Source organism: Anguilla rostrata, chromosome 4 (assembly GCF_018555375.3).
Source record: "Anguilla rostrata isolate EN2019 chromosome 4, ASM1855537v3, whole genome shotgun sequence".
Classification (NCBI taxonomy): domain Eukaryota; kingdom Metazoa; phylum Chordata; class Actinopteri; order Anguilliformes; family Anguillidae; genus Anguilla; species Anguilla rostrata.
The window spans coordinates 12,512,180-12,536,697 of NC_057936.1; the positions used below are offsets into that span (position 1 = coordinate 12,512,180).

Consider the following 24,518-nt stretch of genomic DNA (forward strand, 5'->3'; position numbering starts at 1 on the left):
CTCCCCTCTCTCTCTCCTCCCCTCTCTTTCTGCTGCATTGATGCTGCTGCCTTCCTCCGTGATGATGTCACTGGCTCAGTGCGGCTCAGCATCTCTGCCTTAGTCAATCATCAGAGCCATTTTGCCTTTTGGATCGAAGAGCACGCAAGCCCCAGCCCCTACGACAAACCACTGCAAAGCAGGCCCAATAGCCCATCTGGCTATACCCACCCCAGGGCTGTTTCTGCCTGGGGTCAGCTTTCTAGGCTCACGGGCACAAGGGAGGCTGTCAGCTGAGGCACCACTGGAGCAAAAAAAAAAAAAAATACACTGTGGAAATAAGAATACAGACTAGGATCCATTTAACAGAATTGCCTACTGGAAACAAACAGGAAGATCACACCAGGAAGGTAAGATTGTTCTTTATATTTTATCTTAATTTAGTCTGTTTCACGAGCGTATGTATATTTGGTTGGCGGAATCCCAGTTGGGCAGAATTCTTGGGGTGCGCCTGTGTTTGTGTGTTCATTGTGGGACTGTGGACATCTCAGCCCATGTGTGGGGGATGGTAATCAGGGATTTTAATAGACAGATGTTTGCCCCCCAGTAAACCCCTTTTGTGTGCTCTGTGAGCTTAATTTTAATTACAGGTTAGGGGGAAAGAAATGCACTGTCATTCACAGGCGAAAGCACAATGAATTCAGGCACATCCACCAAACAGAATATTTTCCACTACCGTGGCCGCTAGTAATTTACAACCACGCAGTGATCTAGCTGACAGGGATTGATTACATCTGGACACAGTTCTTTAAACTGGAACAATGCTAAAATATTTAGAAGATGGCCATCTTAACACTATACTTCATCCCTTTCAGCACACATTACCCTTCATTTACGTATTATAAAATCTGAGCCCTTTTCAATTATGTCGATTGTCATCTTTCATTATTTACATAGGAGAAGGTAGTTTCCAACACAACTGCTTAGCGGCTGATGGTGTATCTGAACATTATTTGCGACGGAGCGGTACCTAACGCAATTCGGCCTCACTTCAAAATGGTGGGGACAGCAGTTGCATCCTATATCACACGAGCTTGTAGAGGCAACGGCGCCTTGGTACCTTGAAGTAAACAAGTAGTCAGCGATCAGCTGGATACCTATGGACAAATGAATACACTATTTTCTAAAGATGCTGTAAGCTATAATTATTTAAGAAATTACGATTATTTCCGTGTTACGGTAATTAACATATGTTGATTTGTCCACAGGAATTTATTCAGAAATTATTTTTTGAAAGAAGCGGAAATTATCTGAAGCGATTGACAAGAAAACGCGGATTTAATACTTACGCAAAGCTCTCTGTCATTCGAGCGCGTTGTCAACAATGCATTATTTATCAGGATGCACATTTGTGAATGTAGATGTGTATTCTGTTGCCGGCTATTTTGCTGCAGCAATAAACTGCAGAAACAATTGGACTGGCAGCCGGCGCCTTCGCTACACGATTTCAGTGTCAAGTCTCAGATCTTAAAACAACACCAGGCTGCCACGCGAGTTTTGTTTGAAAATATATGAGCAAAGCAACGCGCTCGATGCCATTCGCAACTTAAATTTTACCCGTGCTGAAAAAAACTGTAGATTGCAGATATATTTGGGCTGTATGCTATTGCAGCGCAATTGCGCCTGTCCATATTTTGTGGATATATTTCGAAGTACTGTTCGTTATGCAGGTAGACGCACCCATTATACCACAGTGAGGGCAACTCTCTTGAGGAATACTCTACCGAGAAACCATTCAAACAAATGGAAGCCATTTTCATTATGACTGCCAGTAAATGGACATATTAGGAAATTTAGAATGTTTAGAATTAAGGCCTTAATCGTTAATAGTAGTAATGAACTAAACACTTGAATAATAATAATAATAATAATAATAATAAACTGCACTGTGTGACGTGTAAAGTGCTTTATGTAATAGTGACAGTGCTACAAAATCATGCCTGTGTGGCAATTAAAAAATCCGCAGGCGCGCGCAGTAATCACAAATCAAGCAATGGCGAAAAAGGTAGCCCATTAGCGGCTCAGTTCTCTCAACCGTAAAGTAAAATCATTTATTTGCCAACCTGAACAAATGCTGATACTGGACACGTGTGACATTGTCTAAATTATTATTCGCAGCACTTTAAATGACGTTGATAACATTCAGACCTGTTATGACACGGTTCCTTCTTATGTTTTAATGACTCAGCTGAGGAGGTGAGAATAAAAATGAATTAATTGATATCTGTGATTCGGTTTGTCCTTGAATTCCTTTGTGACATTGGATCAGAAGGTAGATGGAACACTTCCTGTCCTGAATGTTGGTAAGGACCAGATGTATAATTTGGCCCTGTTTAGATCTGAATGGGGCTTCCTAGCTGGCATTCCAGTATAATTTTTAAACAGTCAACTCAGAACAGATGCCAGGGAGAGCCAGCGTCAGAAACAGTAGGCATTTGTGCATCAGACCTCCACTACATCTTTGTTGATTTTACTGTGTTGTTCGCTTATTATTGTGAAGTCTTACTGCCTAGTTGACTAAAGGAATTATATACTGTGTTGGGCCATTTCAGGGCACTATAATGTTTGGGATAAGTGGCCTCACAGTTGTTTCTGATTAGTCTGGTGTGTTCAATTGCTACCTTAGTACAGGTACAAGGGAGCTTTCAGTGTCCTGTCTTGCTTCTGGGCTTTTGCTTGCCTTTAGAGTCTGTCATTGCCATTTGTCAACATGAGGACCAGAGTTGTGCCAATGAAAGTTAAGGAAGCCATTATGAGGCTGAGAAATAAGGGGAAAAAGCAATCAGAGACATAGGCCAAACCATAGGCTTACCAAATCAATTGTTTGAAATATCATTAAGTAGTAAGAGAGCCCTGGTGAGCTCAGTAATCACAAAGGGCCTCATAGGCCAAGGAAGACCTCTACAGTTGATGACCAAAGAATTCTCACCATATTGAAGAAAAATCCCCAAATACCTGTTTCAGATCAGGAACACTCTTCTGGAGGCAGGCATGGATGTGTCAATGACTACTGTTTGCAGAAGACTTCACAAACTGAAGTACACAGGCTGCACTGCAAGATCCAAACTACTAGTTAGCTGAAAAAACAGGATGACTAGGTTATAGTTTGCTAAGAAGTACCTATATATTTTTAAATGTGTTGGTGTTCAACATGTTTATATACAGTGAGCTCCATAATGTTTGTGAGAAAGACACATTTGTCCTTGATTTGGTTCTGGCTTGTTATAATTCTATGACAGCAGTACAGGTGTTTCCAGCTTGTAATGGTAGAAACGAGATCCCCTCTCTTATGGACAGGCTTACTGGTATGAGTGAACCTTGATTTTTGTGACATTGTTGGTTCTGTGGTATCAGACTGATGTAATCCCAAGCTGCAGCATGCTATTTAGCCATGACTGCACTTTCTTTGTTGCTGTTATTGAGCCAACACTGGGAATCTAAGGCACCCAACTGAGCTGACCATGCGTGATCTTTTCATGACGGAACCACATTGCTGTCACTTTGCGGGCTACACCTCAGGGTACCCAGACAGAGAGGCCCATGTCATTGTGTACTATTCAGTTTGGTCAGTTCAATTATTCAGATTTTATCATTGACTGGCTGTGGTCCTGCTGCTGTGAGATTTTTTGCTTTGATGTAGGCCCAGATTCTGCATGGTTTATAAAGCCATTTAGCTAGATATTATGGATTGTGAAGTCTGTTTCACATTCCAGGAAGGAGGTTACAATAGAAGGACTAAAGGAATATGGAGAAAAAAAGATAAAACTAGAAACTGAAAACAATATCAGGGGAAGATCAAGCTAAAGATAAGTGGAGAATTTCTCTGCACTCTCATTCTCAGTCCTGGACCAGAACAAAAAAACGTAACCTACTTCAGGTGATGACAATAGATGATAATGCAAGGGCATGTATTTTTGCTTGTTTTATGTTTATCCATACAGTCATTTATTAAGCACATTTTACACATAAAGTTTTTTGTTGTTGAATGTGGACAGGTGTCTTATTGTGCCAAAGCATTAAGCACTGCACATATTGTCTATGTATTTTGGGTTTGCCTTCAATTTAGTCAGAGTACAAAAATACCTTTTGTTTTCACTATTTCATGGAAGCTTGATTACAAGGATTTGCCATTTTTTTAAATGGACCCATTGGCAGCTCACATAGTTTAATGTATCAAAATACCTCCTCTGGTCTTACCACAAAAGTGCTAGTAATTGTTCTTATGAATAGACAACCTGACTCAAAGCAGAGGACAAATCAGAGATCTCTCTGGACTATTACAGATGTGATACTTCAACACATTTTCAAAATATGTCCCAGATTTATACATATGTATGCTTTACAGTAATGTATAAAGCGTGTACATAGCCTTGGCACTCTCATCACCAGTTCCCCCACTACATTACATTACATTATATTATATTTATTTAGCAGACGCTTTTATCCAAAGCGACGTACAAAAGTGCAAGTCATGGTCATTGGAAGAACTACAAAACACAGGTTCGATAAGGTACAATACTCATTTCGTACAGTTATTCATAGCCAAGAGCACAGTCCAGTTCACGCAGTGAACATTAATCGGACCTATCCTATGCTCTCCCCCCCCCCCCCAACAGGTAGCGGAGAGCTTGGTCGGCAGCGCCATGGCAGGAGCCTCGGTGAAGGTGGCGGTGCGGGTCCGCCCCTTCAACTCGCGGGAGATCGGCAAGGACAGCAAATGCATCATCCAGATGTCGGGGAACACCACCAGTGAGTGTCCGACCCAAAACTGCTTCTCTTCACAGGGGGGTGAAAGATGGTCCATCGTTTTCAGCGGTGTTATAGATTTCCTTTCTCTTCGAGATTGCATACGTGCTTGCTTGAAGTCAGACCCACTGTACGCACAGATTGGTCAGATCTAAGTCTAAAGAGCTGAGCCATGATGCTGTTAGATTTACCTTTCAATCAAGAACACCGGGTCAGTCGATGTCATACCATGTGCAGCCTTGCTTAACAACTGTATGTCAGACATGATGATGTCAAATAATTGTGCTCCAAACTGATAAGATGTATGCGCAGAGGCTGAGCAATCAAAAGCATTGGGTGACTCATTAAAAGTCAAGGCAGTGCAGTAGGTTGATTCAGGGAACAGCTGGAATACTTTCAATTAGGACAGTGCATGTCTCATTTCATTTCAGGCCTTTAGGAGACACTTTCATCCGGAGTGACTGTACATTATATATTGCATTATACATTATATATACATTGCTTATGTATTGTTTACGTACAATCCATTTATGCAGCTGGGTATTCACTAAAGCAGTTCAGGTTACATATCTTGCTCGAGGGGGCAAAGGCAGTGCCCCTCCTGGGAATCGAACCAACAACCTTTGAGTTACATACATGACTGGTATGTGATCCTTCCTAACCCAGATAAGGATTTCACTAAATAAACTATCATTGGATGGCATGAATTAAATTCAAAATCTGCAAATGCCTAAGTCCTCGAGAACAAGGATTATGTGTGATCAAAACTGTGGCCTAGTTGGTGTAATTGCTTCAATTGTATTTGCTTTCGGAATATATTTAGTAGGAAATATGCTTGTCGTATATACAGCTTCCCAATCATGCTTCCACCTTACGGATTATAACCGATTATAAAGTTGTACAGATAACTGTCCTGTAAAATAGTTTTGCCTGCTTTTTGTCTCAACTGTTTTGTACAAAAAACTTTGAACAATTTTTTTTTGTTAGATTTTCTTCGCTGTGACCAGAGTTTTTGGGATAGCAATCAAATGGTGTCAGTAAAAGCAATAGCAAAATAATCTGATATTACAATTCATATCAAATACTGCTGAGGCAATAATAGGGAATTTCAGTTTAGGCTGACAATAAAGATTTTTTTAATGAATCAATAGTTCAGATAATGTAAGTTTTCATGTGTGTCATGTAACATCACTTGCAATTTCAGTCTTTGTGCAGTACATCATAAGGTTTTACTTTATGTATCTTACACCCTGCGATAGATTGGCGACCTGTCCATTATACCTGTCTCTTGCCCAATGCACACTTGGATAGGCTTCAGCACCCCTCGCGACCCTGACCAGGACAAGCGGGTATAGATATTGGATGGATGGATGGATATCCTTCATTGACTTTTGTAATGAACTCGAACAGTATGGAAAGTACATTGAAGCTGTAGTAGTGACATTTTCCAGGTTTTCCGATGCATGATCTCACTGATAGTGGTTTGGAGAGTATTACTCACCGTGAGAATGATAATGAAACCAATTTCAATGTCCCCAGATTGAACTGGTGTTCCGAGCACTCTGCTGGCCTTATTTACATTTATATTAATCTTAGTCTTCCCGAACTCCCCTGCGAAACCGAGTGCATGTCAGCATTTCCCAGCTTGGCCTTGTTCTTCTAATTCAGCTCACAATACCAGCACCGGAAGATTTATTGGTTTTCTGAAATATTTAGTTGCTATATGGAGTCCTGCACTGAAAACAGTCATCCACTGACTGGAATGAAAAAGATTAAGACAACACAATGCTAGCCACCAACCACTTCTGGACCGTTTCAGAGCTAGCAGCATGAACCGGAAAACCCAAACCCTCTCTGAGATCAACCTGAAACAAAGGTCATTCAAAACAGAGTGCAGTGGAGGGTTTTGTTTGCCACCGTGTCATTTACCTAAGTGCTTCTTCTTACCTGGTTTCCAGAGTGTTTACTTTTTTTTTTACTTGGGGTTCCCAGGTCTGTAGTGTCAGGCTTTCAATAGATAAGATTCAGCTTTGTATAGTAAAGTCATAGAAACACTTTTGTGGTGTGTTAGGGACTGGGTTCAGGTCTAATCATCGGTTACATCTAGATGGATGAAAGAGACATTGTTACATTTAGTAACAATGGAAGGTTGTCTGGTACTCGTGTGTGTAGCCTACTGTCTAGCATGTTTGCATCTGTGCTGCCCTCTGTTAGCATGGGCCATTATTTTGCTCTGTCATGTCTTCTCTGATGTTTACTCTCTCGGTTTTGGACCATGGGTGAGAGATTCCTGGGAAGACAGACTTGATCTGGCTGGCAGGAGACTGGAGAGGGATTTGATTTCCAGACTGCGACTCTAGGCAAAGCCATTTTGTCAATAATGAATGAAGCCTTTTAAAATATTCACTGCTTGGTCTAGCTTGGACGTCTTCTTCCCTCCCATTGTGACGCGCTCGTGAAGACAACACGGTTCCCTTTTGAGCTTTGCTGTTTTGGTTTTCTTATGCACATTTTAATGAAGGTTCCATGTCCCGACACAGCACTCTGGAGTGGCCATAAAGCTGTGGGGGTATAATTTCATTCTCTCTTTATGACCCTGCTCTTAAAGGGCTTCTACAGTACCTAGCCCTGACGTGCCTGCCGTGTATAATCAAGCATATGGCATCAACAAGGACGTTAACTATGCCTGATTATCCCCGGAGAGGTGTTACGAAACATCCACGTTACAGAAGAACGAGGCTTCACGTGCGCGGAGAGCTAACGCTCTTGGCTGTAAAATAAAATTAACTTGATTCCTCGCTGGCCATTAAGCATGAAACTGGCTGTGTGGGGTCAGCATGCCATCCAGGAGATTACTGAGTGCTGTTTGGAAGAGTCATCCTTATTGATTTAGGGCTTCAGCAGAGAATAATGGGAACAAACAGCCATTGATACAGTCAGGTAGTCAAAGCAATGAGGTCAACAGGGATGGCTTGGAGTTGGTTGAATTGAATAATTTTAAGCATTTTTAAATCCTCTCTGAGAATCTGAATCTCTGTGAATGGCTGAGATATTGCAGCTTTTTCAAGCTCTCAGTCTGATCAACTGTTTCTACAATAAAATGGAAATAGTATGTGCACAGAAGGAAGCTACGCATGTATAGGCGCAGGGAGAGCTCCCTGAAACACAATACTCTCTTGCCAGTATTGCTCACATCATAGGACTCCAGCATCTGAAACTGCCCTCCATTACCACGACAGATTTTAGCTACCATTGTGGCGCAGTGAGAAATTGGCGTACTCTGTAGTTATGTTTGCTTTCCGTGCATTAGTTCCCTCCAAAGGTGGCAGTTTAACTAAATGGCAAACCATTTCTATTTCTGTGTAAAATTGACTCTATGTTTTTTTATTCTAATTAATATACTTTTAAAATTATCCTTTTGTTTCACGGAGACAATATTTGAAATCTTGTGGGTCTTTGATCGTTAAAATTCAGGCTTGAATCTGGCAATCTGTTCTTAGAAGGACTTAGCTTCAATTTAATAAACTTTGTTAGACATCTGTAATTAATGCTTCTGCTAAATGAGTGATTGTAAGCTAATGGAAACCATTGAACTTAATCACACCAGTTTAAAGTGTGTTTGATCTTCAAGATGAAACTGTGGTATAGGTTTTGCTCTTCTGACCTGCTTGTTGATATACATGTCTGCTTGGGCTGAATATTATTTTTCTCAGCTACTGTGATTATTTGTCCAGTAGATTCCCCATTACCTACTACCATTTTGCACAATTTGAGCAACTGATATTAAGACAGAAGATGGGTTCCCCCTCACAATTTCCTTATGAGATTTGTTCCCACTGGGGAGTCTTTCTTGTGCAAGTTTTATAAATTACACAAATTTACAAGTGCAGAGCCAGAGTACAATCGCAGGACTTGCTCAGAATGCATACAGAGGGACAACAGTGAGACATGACTAGTAGAGAAATAGTTATACCCCTCCAGGGTAGGAGTGTAGTACTGCTTTACAGATAGAAATTCAATTTCAGTGATGTAAGAAATCCAAGATTACCTGCAAGAATATGTGGTTTAATTGGAACTTTCAAAATATTTCTTTTCTGAGCCTTTCTCTGCAGCAGAACCAGCTTTAGTAGAGCATGCAAGATGTGCTCTTAAGAAATTGTGGAGTATTCAGAATATTCATTTTTAATAATGCACTTATTGGAAAGTACTTTTTCTTAAAGCCAGTTTTGCTTTTTCACTTTTACCAAATGTTCTTCCAGAAGATATAAACAGGTTTTGTCTGTCACTCGCCTTGGCATGCACCTGCTTTCTCAGGGGCTGTAGCAATGGGGGTTTGGTGATTGTCCACAAGCATTAAGAATCAATAGTGCTGGTCTGAGGCAGCTTTTACTGAGGGGTGATGTCATTATATCTGGGACCAGTGTCTGGAAGCAGGCCAGAGGCTGGGTGTAAATGGGCAGTTGTTTGTGCAGCCTGAGCTGGGAAAGAGTGAGTTCAGGATTTGTGTGCATCCCACACACTGCTTTGTACTTGACATTGGCTCGAGAATGGCTAATTATACGGTAACCACAATGTGAAATCTGGCTGTGATCTGATTGGTCAACATGCCCAGCTCCAATGATCTACCCTCCTGTGGAGGAGTTGCAAGCAGACCTAATTAGTCAGCCAAGAGAGTCCTGAAAGATTAGGGATGCACTTTCTTTTTGAGGGTAAGTACTGTAACATCCAAGATTTAGTTTAATAAGAGTTCCCTTTGAGAATATAAATGCGAAACAGCTGTGTAATTATTTCTTATTAGGAGGAACAAAGCTCCTGTTAAATTCTTGCCAAAATGATTCTTTAATAATAACCGTTGGTCCGTGGAGAAAAAAGTTTAATCATTTTTCTCTTCAATGATTATGTGTGCTAAAACAGCTGTTACAGTAATGCCCATATTTGTTTACTGTAAACTGTCAAAGCTGGTCTACAGAATGATCGTGAGATTAAACTATAATTCTTAAAATAAAGGCTGTCCTTGACAGGCCTGTGCCCCCCACTTTCAGCCCCTCGTCGGTGTCCTGTCGCCAAGCTGGGCTCCATTCCAGCCTCCCATTGTTGGTGGGTTTCATCGCTGCTGTCAAACGTAGTCATGTGCCTAGACTTCCCATCCCCATTGGCCTGGGGAAGTCATCCGTGAGAGCTTGACTGGCATCACCCAGGCCCCGCCCAATCAGCTGCAAGGCTGGACCCCTTATGGCGCACCACCTGAGAGATGACGCACTCAGATACAGCTCGGGCTAACGGAAAGACTTTAAGGTGGCGACAGATACACTGTTAAATGGAAGCGGATTGCGTGTGTAAGTGGCTGCTGTTGGGTGGTGGGGCAGGGTCACCTAGCTTGGCTGTCCAGTTCAAACACCATCTGTCAGCCAGAAACAAATATAGCTCATTTATTGCCCCTTTAATAAATGGTGCTCGAATCTGTTGGGGGGCCTTTCCATAAGGCAGAGATGTGCGCACCTTTCAATAACTACAGTTTCCATCCTGGAGGGAACATGGTGCAGGTTGCCTGTTGACCTTTCCTTTAATGGGGCTTAATCAGAGACTGAAGTCAGGCTGGATCCGGTAGCTCGCGGACGCAGAGAGGACCTGCTGACGCAGCTGCCGACGCGCGTCGCCCCGGCGATGATAAAGCCTGGCCTCATCGCCGTGAGAGCCACTGTCAACGCACCGCGCCACGCCCTGCTGCTGACGTGACCGCTCGGGTGCCCCTATGCTTTTTTTATGCGGCTTTTGTGATTCACAGCACGGTGATTCACAGCAAAACAGAGCACCTGACCTAAGAAGGACTATAGTCACGGAGATTGGCAGTTGATTTAGGAGGCAGCGCTCTTCAATCACCCCCGAGAGACCTTTGGAAAATCAACTCACGACGGCCTGGAAATGGGGGAACCAATCTCGGTTCGGCGTGCCCGTTTCGCGACAGGCGGAGCCGAGCGAAGCCTCTCTCTCTCCGTGCCCGAAAGTGAACACCCTGGCGCCATAAAAAATTCAAACCAGAAGCCTTTTGGCGGACTGGGCGTGCTGCCTCTCTAATTGCGCCGCCACGCACCTGCGTACCTGCCCCATCACAGTTTCCACGGGCAGGAGAAAGGTCCGAGGGCCTGGCACCCGATAACGCGCCGTGCCGTCCGCCGCGTCGGCGGGGTCCCCCCGTCTCCCCTGCTCCTCTGCGCTTCGTCACAGGAGCACCGTCGTGAACCGTCAGCAAGTCTGAGCTAACCGTGAAGAGGCCACTCTTATTAGATAAATAGGATCATTAACTCTGAGAGGTTAAAGCTGTCAGTCGCAGCCCCTCCTTCCTCCCCTTGTTCTTGCTAATTTGATTCATGGATCTCATGGCTTTCCTTCTCACCTCTAAGCCTGTTCATTCTTAAAATATGCGCTCTGTGAGGACGTTGCTGACTTCACTGTTTTTCCACTCATGTAATCTTCCATTTATTCCGGTTTTCCTGAAAACTTGAAAGAGATAAACTTGCTGTGCATATTGCTAAAAATGTTAATTTTAGAATACTAAGAAGGTATTTTTTGAATATGTGTTGCATATGAATTGATTTGATTATGTGGTGGGTCAGGTTCTGTGATTGGCTGATAAGGAAAGCGAATTAAGGGAAGCCCTGTGGTATGACTTTAAAATTAGTATGTATAACATATTCCCTGCGTATCACTTTAAAATTCACTGGAGTTTTTCCAGTGAATTTAAAATAAATGTCCTCAAGAATTTATTACTTCTTCATAAAAGACCTTTTATATTTTATTTCATTTGAAAGTAAGGATGACTGTTATTTAATAGATGAAGTGCATGACCACCAAATGTAATTACAGTACATCACCCATCGTATTACCTCTTTTGATCCATTATGAAATCAATCAAAGTGACATTACTGGCTGTAGGTATTGCAGTTTGTTGGATAAGGTATTGTTTTGAATAGGACTGAGGACTAAAGCTGATTCTGAAGCTTTTCCTACCGATGTGAAAGAAATATGAAATTTTAAAAGGAGTTTCGGGTCCATTGAACTGTTATTAGCTCATGCATCAAGTCTTTGTTTATCCAACATTCAGTTGGATAAAACAAAACAAAAAAAAGAATCAATTAGCCTGTTAAGAGTGAATTATGTGGGTGCTACTAATTATGTAGCGGGAGCTGTCCTTCTGAAAGTGTGACTAGTAATTTGAGCTTGATGATGATTGTCATTGTTCTTAAAGAATGATGCCAAGGTCAAATTTCAGATGATTCTTTACAATGCAGAGACTACAGTTCTGATCGATATAGTCCTCCCAGGTTTGAATGTAATTAATCATAACGCAGAACACAATAACATATTGTATGCTGAAAGTGCGGTTATTGATCTGCACAAGAATGGCAAAAGCCGTTTTTCAGCAGTGATAAGCTAAATCCAATGACAGGCCCATTTTTAAAATTACTCTGAATGTGACAAGACAAGAGAAGAAAACAAAAGATGAAGCTGTTTCAGTTACAGGAAACAATAAGACTTGCATAATTATGATATTGGACAGAATCAAATTAAAATATTTTCTCAGATTCGAGTGGAGTTCTTTATCCATGATGATATGAGTGGTGATGCTGAAGTGCCTGCTAGCTGTAGCATCTATGCACACCTGTTTAGGTACAGCATAGTTAAGCATAGTTTTATACAAATTATGCTAAATACCTTTCTGCCTCTCAAGTGATTTGTCTGAGGCTACATTGTTTCCATGGCTACAGAAAAACTTCCATCAGGCTGCATTGTGTATGATGAGCCTACAACAGCTATGCACTCACTAGAGAAACAGTTTCCTGGGTGAACCTGACGGTGTAAATGGTTTCTAACCTCAAATAGTCATCCTTTATCAGCAGGCATGGTTTATGCATGCTAAACAATGAGTTAGGATTACCACTGGGGAAAAACTGAATGAATGAGAATTTTTCATTCTGCATTGATATCAACAATAAAATAACCTCAAGTGATATCTTACTAAATCATATATATATATATATAATACAACACAATACATTTACAGACTTTATAAAGATGAATACAGAGATTTTTTTATTAATAAAATGAATGCGACACAAAGTACAAGTCTTGCCACCGCTTCAGCAGTGATTGACGTATTAGCACTGCAGTTTGGCGGTGGGTCACTGCGGAGAGATGACTTACCTCACCAAAGTGCCTCGTCACCGTGTAATGCTGGGGAAGTCATGCAGTCAAGCCTTCTCTCAGGAAAGGGAAGTCACAGGGCCTGCCGTTGGTCCTGCGCACACCCTATGCCTGTATTCTCCCTGTGCAACTCAAGTGTTAAAGGAAACACAAATAGGTCTGCGTCTGACCACCATAAACTAGGATGTTTCCTTCTTTCATTTTATCTTTCGGTGCACGTTCTAATGAAACAAAATGTCCTCCAGCCGGCACGGTGCAGTCGAGTGAGCATTAGATGAAGAAGAAGTGACTGGCTGTAATGAAGTGTTGGTCTGCGTTCAGTGACCCTGTAAAAAGGATGAACCACTAGGTTTCTTTAATGCAACTCGTGATATAAAAGGGAAAATGTTAGGAACTTGTGTATGCATTCTTCTTAGCATTCATTGCTAATGTTGACATTTTTTCCACATTCAAAGTAGATGCTATAGCACAAGTTACATTATAGTTCTCTGGTAAGCTACTTAAGAGAATAAACCCTATGTATATACTGTATCCTTTAAAGAAATGTATAGCTACATATTGTCAAAGGAGAGAACTCCAACAACAGCAATCCAAATAGTGAAACATTAGATTCTACTGATTCTAAGAGATCTGATTCTGTAAGAAGTTAAATTTATCAGCGGATTAAGGTCTCAGAAACAATATCCATTACAATTTCCTGGTTTTTTTTATGGGTACTGATAGATATAAATAAAAAAACATTTAATGTATTTCTGTAAAATATAATATTTTAATTAAAGAATTTAAATTCTTAATTTAAATGGTTTTTATTTACTACTGCTTATTACTGTTCTCATAAGCATATTTATGGTTTGGCTGTCACCTAGAGCCAAAATATGTATCTGCCGTGCATTGTGACCATAGTTACAGTCAAAATTTAGATATGGAAACGGAGTGTATATATTTCAGTAGGGATTTAACAATGAAGGACCACTGTGTCGTGCATGTGCAAGATAGTAAAATGCACTTGAACTGACGTTTAAAATTATTATCGTGACTCTGATAGCTTCTAATAGTAAAGATATTAGCAATGTGCTATATTTTGCTGGGTTGCTTGCGGTGGGCAGCAACAGGAGCTTCGTACAGGAAATGCTCATCATTTATTAAGAGTCCCCAGAGAAAGAAGAGTCACCTCTCTTTGACACAGGGATCTGATTTCAGAGGATCGATCCACCTGCCTTTGCTCTTCAGGCTGCACCCTTCTTTGGCCATACGCATCCCACGACAAACAATGGTTCAGCAAAATGGGATAAAATGGGATCTGATCTCTGTACTGTCTATACAGTGCGTAGTCTGTGTGTGCAGACTTTTATGAGAGCATCTGTGTGTGTGTGTGTGTGTGCATGTATGTGCGCGTGTGTGTCTGAGTGTGTGCTTGTGGGTGTGCGTTTATGTGCATGGATGCGTATGCGCATGCGCACGGTTGGGGCATGCGTGCCCGTGATACTGAAGGATGAGCTAACTGTTACGGACAACTGATTCCACCTCATTAGTCTTCATCTTGCCCGCACTCTTATATCTTATTTCCCCTCAATGAATCAGCCCCAGAGAAGGATGACTAATCCCAGACCAGAGGCATGTGACATGCGCAGAAAGCACCAAATGAAGGGCACAGGCTGTGGTGTTGTGTTGAGTGGGTTTAATTCTCTGTACATTTCATATGAATGTAAGGGAATTTGTTTACTATAACAGTATGACTTCACATTGTGTGTTTAAGTAGGGTTTTTAATCATGATTTAGGCCTGCACATATGTTAAGAAGCCGTCAGTGTGACCAGGTTGCGCCATACCCCAGATTTCACATGGCATTATTATTATTAATGCAAAGAGTAGGCAAACCCTGGTTTACTGGGCAGATTTCCAACCTGGCTCTATCAATCTGGCCATCTATTCATCCCCTAGCAACTTTGGCTTTGCATTGGTTTAATAATCCCTTCCTCTCCACCTCAACTGATTCACGAGTATTCTGGTGCAAAATGGCTGCCGTTCATCTCTCAAATTAATGCTACACATTGGTGGTGGTTGGAGTGTATACACTGTATTTTTATTGACAGTGTATTTTTTGTATATTCCTGTGTATAGCAATCTTGTTAACTTGTCGATAATGGAAATTTTGTCTGTGTGGGGGATAAATTAAATGTGTAATGTATGCCGCTGCATGATGTACAATCAGGAGATTAACATATATTAAATAATGAGGGGACCCAGGGGGGAAAAGCCTGAAGCTGATGACTCAGTCGATTTTGCATCCCATTGTATGTTAAATATGCAATCTGTGATGTATTCATCAGCACTAGTGGTGTACTGCTGTGGTACTGCCATACCAAGGCTGTAAGATAAGTATAAATGTTATGTTTATTGTTCTTAGTGTTAGCTCTCAGTATCTTTCGTCTAATTTATTTTTGAAGTTATTTTTTAAAAATATGTCAGTCTCAATTTAGACCAGTCTTCCCAGTAAACCTGAAGTGGTCTATATGTTGACGGTTGATTCTCATCAGTTGAGTCTGAAAGGGGTTCCTTTAACCAATGAAAGAATCACTCATGTTAATAATACAGTCCTCCTGCCCCCTTCTGAAATATAAATCTGCATCCTGCTTGCACATGGCACAAATCTCTTTGCCACTGGTGTGAAAAATGTTCCTTTGGGGGCTGTAGTTTGGCGCCACAGTTAACTGTACCTGTTACTTGCTCACTCACAACTCACCCCCTCAAATTGCTAATGAGGCCAAGCTTGGCTCTCCCTTCAGTGTGAGACCAGGAAGTTCAGACTTTCAGCCTTCTGCATTCATGCAAAGGGAGAAAATATACGCTTGTAAATTTCAAAAGGATTTAAAATTTCAAAAGAAGCAAGAGCAAGAGGGCTGCACCTCTCTTGAAAGGGAGAGCATCAAGAAAAAAATAACCAGATTGCACAGCATTTGCTCATTTCCCCAAATTAAACCACAAGGATTCAAGACAAGTGAGTCCTTCTTCCACTTATGTTGGAAGGCATCTGGGTCAAAGTATTGCTCTTCCCCAAAAGAGAAATATGCTACTAAAGCAAATAAGCCATTTGGAAGATATTTGCTGCAAACAAGGAACAGCAGAGATACCTAAGAGTCTTATTTGAATCAATGTAATCTCTTGTCAAGGTGAACAGTTCAGTAAGAGCTTGTTTTTTTAATGCAGGGGATTGGTTGGATTTGTTGTGGAGCGTGGGTCACAACAGGGAAATAGCTATAAACATTAAGGGAACAAAGCTATGTGAGCAGCTATGTGGTGCTCTAGTTAAGGACTGGACTCCTCCTTGCAGCTTTGAATCATGTGGAGTCTTTACACCCTTAAGTAAGGTATTTAATCTGAATAGATTCTATAAATATCCTGCAGCAAGCCCTGGATAAATCTTTTAAATGTGCTACCACACGTTTGCTGTGTCAGCAACTCTCAACAAAGGATGGTGTCTTAATATCTGACACATCGCTTCCCTGGTTTCTTGTCTTTTAGTTTACTTTTAGAGCTTTACAGGCATAATGTTTGTTATTTTCACCCAGATTAACCTAGAGAGTTTAACAAGTCCATTCCACTTAACGTATAGCAAAATTTCTCTAATGCTTTTGGTTTTTCCCAGTGATCTTGTGGTCTAGCTAATGTGATTGAATATTGATCAATCCCAGTACATACACAGCGATCATCCTGCAGTTTGCTTGTCTTTTATATACTCTGTTGTCTATTTACATACTGTGTTTTAAACCTTAGTAAGACAAAAACTCTGAATAAGACAGCAATTACCTGCGACTGTATGCAGTTTAGTGCAGAGGATGTAGAGGTCTTTTGCTCACTGGCTGCAGAGCTGGTGACTCAAGCCCGGGTGTGACTCCTCTGACCCTCATCCAAATCGTGTCTTTCAGCTATCCTCAACCCCAAGCAGCCCAAAGAAAACAAGAGTTTCAACTTTGATTACTCGTACTGGTCACATACCTCGGTGAGTGGATTAGTTCCTTAGGCCTTGAATATACTGAAATTTTAAGATGTCCATCCTCCTATATACAATTGGAACAGTTTCCCAGCCAGAAATGCGTAACCAGTTGCGGTGGATACTCTGTGGTGTAGACCATAGAGTAGTGGTGGAAGTCTAACACAGCCTGTTGTCTGTTTGCAGCCAGAGGACACAAACTATGCATCCCAGCTGCAAGTGTACAGAGACATTGGGGAGGAGATGCTGCTGCATGCCTTCGAAGGCTACAACGTCTGCATCTTTGCCTATGGGCAGACCGGGGCTGGCAAGTCCTATACCATGATGGGCAGACAGGAGAAGGACCAACAGGGCATCATCCCACTGGTATTACGCACAGAATACAGTGCACTCTGTGACATACAGCACACTCAGACACTGTGACATACAGCACACTCAGGCTGTGACATACAGCACACTCAGACTGTGACATATAGCACACTCTGGTTCTGTGAGATGCAACCTGCTGAGGGTCAGAGAGATACTGCACACTCAGGGTCAGAGAGAACACAACAGACAGAAACTGCTGTATGATCACTGCAGTGCTTTCATGTGTTCGTCTTTATCCATGCTATACAGTACGTACAATGTGTTTTCAGGACAATGCAAAGGCCTCCCCCCTGCTGGTGGGAGAGAGACATGACACTAGTACAGCAAACATATTATAACAAAACTAGTCTATAAACCTCCATCCATACTCTGTCAACAGACACTACATGGCAATGCTGTTTAAATTCATTTTGGAAATTGCCGACAATGTGAGCAATATCATAAATATCATATCTAAAATGCTTGATTGTTTTCCTCCCAGATGTGTGAAGACCTCTTCACCAAAATCAACGACAGCAATAACGACAACAGCAAGTCCTACTCGGTGGAGGTGAGCCCGACCCGTCTCCTCCCCTTGTGACTCTCAGAGGTAGTGATGTCATCACTTTTCCCTGCCTGGACCGGGGTGCTCCTCTCACACATTCTCCCGCCCCTTTGCCCAGGTGAGCTACATGGAGATCTACTGTGAGCGCGTTCGGGACCTGCTCAACCCTAAAAACAAGGGGAACCTGCGCGTGAGAGAGCACCCGCTCATGGGGCCCTATGTGGAGGACCTCTCCAAGCTGGCTGTCACCTCCTACAATGACATCCAGGACCTGATGGACTCCGGAAACAAAGCCAGGTTGTGGATTGCCGCTTGCCCGTCTGATGCAGGGCTGAAATCAGTGCCACAATTCTCCTCCTGACGGAATAGTTCCACAGTGGGCCCCACAAGGGCATAACTTCATTTGAACATTTCACTTTCAATTTAAGTGACACAGCAAGGCTTATTGTATTGTGGTACCAGGAGCACATTGGGCACTGCTGACAGCCATGCACTTTATCAGTGAGGGTTCTGGAGACAAATGCACTGCCCACAGCCGGCGTGTAACTATACAGGGTTTTGTAGAGGCTGTGAAGCAAGTTTTAAAAATAAATTAATAAAGAATTGGCACCCCACATGGGACGGAACATGTCCAATTCCTTCCCTAATGTGGCAATATGACTATTTGTCGCCATGTTCATGCGTGATCCCCACTGCCGATTTGGGGAGGGTGAAGCCATTGTGGTTCTTCTCTGAAAGACATTGCGTCACCATGCAAGAAGCAAATGAATGATTTTTTTTATTATCAAACAGAAATGTATTACTGACTAATGAGGACTTCACATCAATGCATAAATCCATCTGTTTAGTTTATGTTACTTTGAGCCAAACAGCTGAAATTGCTAACAAACAGATTTAGACCTGTCCCATTAGCCAAGAACATATTAGCGCCATTATCCTGTGTAATGAGTCAAAGAGAAAGCGGCCTACACAGAAGAGTCTGTTTTTTTTTTAAATGGCACCACGTCGCATAGCGTGCAGAATTAGACATGCAAGCAGTGACGTCTTCATCTGCCTGAGAATTAGGAATTAGAGGTTCAATTAATTAATCTGCCCTTTGCTTATAAGAGCTCCACCACAGCAGGGAGGGTTTGGTGAAATAATCAACTGTATTGATGATACATTTTAAAATGATTCATGAGTTCAACTCTATTTTCGATCTTTATACATCACACATGCAAGAAGACCTCTTTTTATGCTGTGGAAGAGTTTTAACTCTCATGACAAGCAGTAGATTTTATATGCACCAAATATCTGCTGTCATACTGGCTTCTGTGCGGCCAGGAAAATATTGCAAGACTAATTTTTTAATTTATTTCGGCATCTCACCATCGCCTTTTTTTCTCAGGACGGTGGCGGCAACCAACATGAACGAGACCAGCAGCCGCTCCCACGCCGTCTTCAATATCATCTTCACGCAGAAGCGGCACGACGCCGAAACCGATAACACCTCCGAGAAGGTAGGTGGCGCTCTCACAGTCCAAGTGGCCATTTACAGTCCTCGTTGTGCTAATACAAGTGGAGGAGAGAGCTCTTTAGTCCTACTGCCGGCAAATCTATTTGAGCATGAAATGTATTAAAGACAGGAATCCCCAGCTGCTGCTGAGGTCACGTTGACAGTGTTTGAATGTCCGGTAACCGGCTAACACACAGCATGTGATGCATGTGGCATGACTGTGGGATTGTGATGTGGTAGCTGGGATGTCTGCCCTTGGAGGTGAGAGACTGTTCTTGTAAATGTTTCAGGTTAGCAAAATCAGCTTGGTGGATCTGGCTGGGAGCGAAAGGGCAGACTCCACAGGAGCCAAAGGCACAAGACTGAAGGTGAGTTAGTCTTCCACCGGTCACGGACTGCTACTACACACTGTGACAAGAGCAGGAGACCAAAAAAGAGTAACAGTAAAATATTATCAAATGTGTTCTTCAGTGCCTTCAGTTCTCATGACATTTGCCCTCTATGGTCTTTCTCAGGAAGGGGCAAACATCAATAAATCCCTGACTACACTAGGAAAAGTTATTTCAGCATTGGCTGAAGTGGTAAGTATCAAGCTTTCAACAAACTATGTTTTCTGAGCTAGTCCAGTTATTGCACCTGAGATATGTGAATATCACGAAATATATTCACAATAATACTTTTTTGTATTTATTTTTTAGGATTCTGGAGGAAATAAGGTAAACTTGAATTTCAAAAAAATTAAAATAATAAAAGTACTTATGCAAATCAGTATAGTTCAAGTATATTATGATCTCTGGACCTTGAAAACCTGTACACCTGTAGTTCATCTACTTTTACATTTTTTGCATATTTTTCATATTCATGTAGATTTTGTCCTAATGAGTTGTTGTTGTCCTAATCTTTTGCACAGAACAAGAAGAAGAAAAAGGTGGAGAGCTTTATTCCATACAGAGATTCTGTGTTGACATGGCTGCTAAGGGAGAACCTGGGTATGAATCTCTTCTCCATGCTTTCAAAATTTCAGATTACTGAGTGAGATATTTATTAATGTATATATTAGCAGATATAAACCTACCTTCAGCCTAAATGTTAACAGACCTCCCTGTAACTACTGTAGATAGTAGAAGGGTTTTCATCGGCTTGTCATTTCTCCTCTCTTTCAGGGGGAAACTCCCGCACCGCTATGGTGGCGGCCCTCAGCCCAGCTGACATAAACTATGACGAGACCCTCAGCACCCTCAGGTACGACCAGGGGCGCCGCCCGGGTCTTTTTTTACCCCATGAAAACATCTCACTTTGGGCCCTGCCGCAGCAGGACACCCCATTCCAGCACAATTACCGCGCAATTTTCTCAGGGTCCCTGTCAGTCAGGGCACCTGGAAGCATCGTAACCCTTTCACCCCCTCGATTTGGCACAGCTGGCAATGCCCATCAGGGACAGAGGTGCCCACCAGCAGCTCTACTCTCCAGCAGTGTCGTTGTATGGAGAGACCACTTATGTCACGCTGAAAATCACGCGCACTGCGAGTGAATTATGTAACGGCAGATCACCTTGCTGTTCGGCCACCCTCCACCGCCAGGCCTGCTCTTCAGTCGCCCTTCAAAGTCGCTGGTGCAGTGGCGTGCGCCTCCAGAGGTCGCTGCTGAATCGAGTAATTGGGACCCCGTGAGGTTCAGCTGAGCCGAGATGGATCTCGTCGCGCTTCTGCCAAAGGCTGCACCTGACGCTCTGGGGTCTTTCTCCCCCCCGTGCGCGACGATTCGTCTCTCCCCGCCCCTCACCTCGCTGTGCTCTCCTTCCTCCGTTGCAGGTACGCTGATCGGGCCAAGCAGATCCGCTGCAACGCCGTCATCAACGAGGACCCCAACAACCGGCTGGTGCGTGAGCTCAAAGAGGAGGTGTCCCGGCTGAAGGACCTCCTCTACGCCCAAGGCCTCGGGGACATCATTGAGAGTAAGGGTCTGTGCCGCTCATGTGGGTGGCAGCATCCACAGAGCCCTCCACACATTGACAGGAACCAGGATGTAATGCTTCTCCACACATTTTACAGGAACCTGGCCATGCGTTGAGACAGATATAGTCCAAAGCACAGCTGTGACACAGACAGACACAGTTTTGGACAAGAACACCTAGCTACAACCACAATGCATTGTACAAAATTCCTAGGCAGAAATAGGGTAATATTAAACCTCACCTACAAACACACAGGTCGACACACAGTCGCACTGCACATACGGTATATACATCCCTGTATATACAAGAAATACAGAAATGCAGTTCCTCATGCAACCACAGTGAACTGAAAGATGTGTGTACAAACAAGACTAAGACAGGCACATACTGTACAGTAACAGTAGCTTGAGCAGGCATGGAAACGGGATAAAACATGATCAGTGACAAATACTGACAGTCCAACACAGCACTGAATCTCGCTCTGCAACCACTCTTCCCCTTGCACATGCTGTCACTTCTTTCTTTGTCTCCTCCGCTGACATCTCACAGCCTCTATCCTGTCCTTTCAACTATACTTGTAAGGACATGGATAGAGCCTGGGGTCCCCTGTGCTGGTCAATCTTAATGAGCGTTGAGTTAAAAAATCACGCAGGGTATTCTGTTATAGCTAATCAATTCTTTACCTTTCAATCATAACTTTAAATAATTCTGTCTTGAACATTATAAGAAATTCTTTAGAAAAATTCTGTAAATAGATCATATCTGGAAGACAAACGAATAAATGTGTCATACAGTGTGATCCAACCGAACAGAATGCCTTTGTGCGATTCAGAGGACAGCCCTAAGTGCTACTAAAGCACATCGCTCGCAAGGGTACTATACTGTCTGGAGGCAGTGCTGCATGAGCCTATTTCTGTCAGGAGTGTGTGGATGTGTCTCACGGTGCTCTCTTCTCTGTCTTTCTTTCTCAGCGTGTCGGGGGCCTGCCACTGAAATCGCTGGTTTGAAATGTGTGTTTCCTTGGTTCTGCTCAGCTTTGCAGATTACAGTGATTTAGCAGTGACTCTCTGCAGCACCAGAGTCCCAGTAGTGCGGAATACCCTAATGAAACTCAGAGCAGTTTCTGGAAGGATCTAAAATCAATACTAGATAGTGCATTTGGCAGATATTTGTCTGTGCACTTTCATATCCCCATTTTAAAACCCTAAAGGCAAGGGATGCAAATTTTTCTTGAATGAAGGAATGTAGCCGTAGGTGTGGAGTTGTCTAATTATAAACTGAAATCTCTCCTTAAGTAAATGTTGAGATTTCAGTTTCTTTAGCGACTGCATTATGTTTTCTCAGTAAGGATGCCTGGGATAGTGAAGCTGGTGTATGCAGCTGGTTGTGAGCAGGTTTAGCACAGCTTCACTGGCTCTGGCCAGGGCAAAGGGGAGATTCTCCCCTGCAGGAGTTATTGGAGGAAGCGGGGGTTGTGATTAGTAGGAGGGTGGCTGTGCGCACGGCCTGGCCTCAGTGCCTGGCTGTCTCTGGTGCTGCAGGGCTGCTCTCTGGGCCTGTGGGTCGCCACGCTTCCGGCTGCAGCCCTGGCCTTGGCGCCTGGCTGTCTCTGGTGCTGCAGGGCTGCTCTCTGGGCCTGTGGGTCGCCACGCTTCTGGCTGCAGCCCTGGCCTTAAGGAAAGGCTCGGCTGCCCATCTCCCTTAGACACAGGCAGAAACAGGAGGCGTGTGGTTACGGCTGCGAGTTTCACTCAGAAACAGACGTTTGGCATACATTGACTAAAATAAGCGTTGTACATATTTTTAATGAAACACTTCAGTTAATAAAATGGAATTTAAAGAATTAAATGCAGAAACACTTGTAAATTAAGACCCAAAGTGCTGTGGTAGATTGCGGCTTAAATAAAGCAAATGTAGCAGAAATGACTCTTAAAGGCTTTAAAGACCACAGCCAATTAAGTCCTGACACTCCCTGTATTTCCCCTGTCAAGCAGCCAGTGGCACAAAAGCCACACGTGTGGGTTTAACAATGCCAGTTTTCAAAATTTCACATGCGTTCAGATTCCAATGTGCTATGTCACATGCTAGTGTGGCACCCTGACCTGAAGCACCGAGGCTTGTGATGCCCCTTCCCCCGATGGGCGCCTGAATGAACCTCCCTTGGCTGCAGCATTACGCTTGAGCTGACTCTGCCGCTGAACTCACGCCCGCCCCCGCCCCCCCCCCCCCCCCCCCCCCCACCCCCAGAAGTGCTTGCCCGGTGTTATGACTTGGGTGCTGCTTGCCTTCCCTTAGCTCTGTGTGCACAGTAGCACTATGGTCTAGGTGGGGGTGGGGGGTTGGGGGGTCCTCTCATAAAACAAGACCATGTTTCAAACCAATGTAAAAAAACAGCAAAAAAGCAGTTGCTGCATATAAAAGCTCGACAAAAAAAGGGTTGCAACGTTTGGCCAAAGGTTGAAAGACGCTATTGTAAAGGGAAAGGATAAAGGGAGATTTGTTTCGCGGCTCTTGATGCTGCCCGTGTATTGCAAGCACGGTACAGCCCTGGGGACGCACATTAAAAGCGTGTTTGGAAATAATTGTTTTGCTTCTTCATGTGATCAAGTCACACATATAAAGTACATTAGCAAGAAAGACAAGTAAACATACTGGTGTGTGTGCCACCTCTAACACATGATGGGGAAACATACAGAATCACGGGAGATTCTACTACAGTATGTGTCAGTCAAGTATCACACCCTCAGATTTTCCTCAGCTGTCTGTTGCCATGGCACCGCCACCCTGGCTAAAACCCATAGTGCTGCCGAATGCCACTGAATGCTGTGTGTTTGCTTAATGAGCTGCTGGACATGATGTGCTAAAAATGGCAGAATTCCACAGTAGAATTCCACGGAATGTTTGAGGCGACCATCCTTCCCGTAGCGTTGTTGTTGCTGTTAAAAGCTATTACAGCAAACAAAAGCTCCTTTTGGCCGCGGGGCATTGGCTCTTGTGTCCTGTGTGTATGTGAACGGTCTGGAACGCATAAGTGGGCACTTTTCGGCAGACCGCAGATGGATTCGTTCTCTCTAATGGATTTTATACTCTTCCGCAACCAGCCGATAGAGCAGTCACTGAATCCCGCCTACCTGCGAATGCAGTTTCATTCCCAGAGTGGTGACGGGGCGGGTAGTCAG

The 24,518-nt window shown here is 43.1% G+C and overlaps 1 protein-coding gene across 1 annotated transcript in view; it reads left to right on the top strand.

Moving 5' to 3' along the window:
• Positions 1-411: 411 nt before the first annotated feature.
• Positions 412-24,518, top strand: part of kif1aa (kinesin family member 1Aa) — a 57,573-nt gene continuing 33,466 nt past the window's right edge. The window contains exons 1-13 of the mRNA XM_064330719.1: positions 412-1,173; positions 4,656-4,788; positions 16,913-16,986; positions 17,164-17,343; positions 17,828-17,896; positions 18,009-18,187; positions 19,278-19,389; positions 19,676-19,753; positions 19,901-19,966; positions 20,084-20,101; positions 20,296-20,374; positions 20,549-20,627; positions 21,197-21,339. Coding sequence (XP_064186789.1) covers positions 1,147-1,173; positions 4,656-4,788; positions 16,913-16,986; positions 17,164-17,343; positions 17,828-17,896; positions 18,009-18,187; positions 19,278-19,389; positions 19,676-19,753; positions 19,901-19,966; positions 20,084-20,101; positions 20,296-20,374; positions 20,549-20,627; positions 21,197-21,339 — 1,237 coding nt within the window. The 5' untranslated portion in view covers positions 412-1,146. The remainder of the gene's footprint in view (positions 1,174-4,655; positions 4,789-16,912; positions 16,987-17,163; positions 17,344-17,827; positions 17,897-18,008; positions 18,188-19,277; positions 19,390-19,675; positions 19,754-19,900; positions 19,967-20,083; positions 20,102-20,295; positions 20,375-20,548; positions 20,628-21,196; positions 21,340-24,518) is intronic.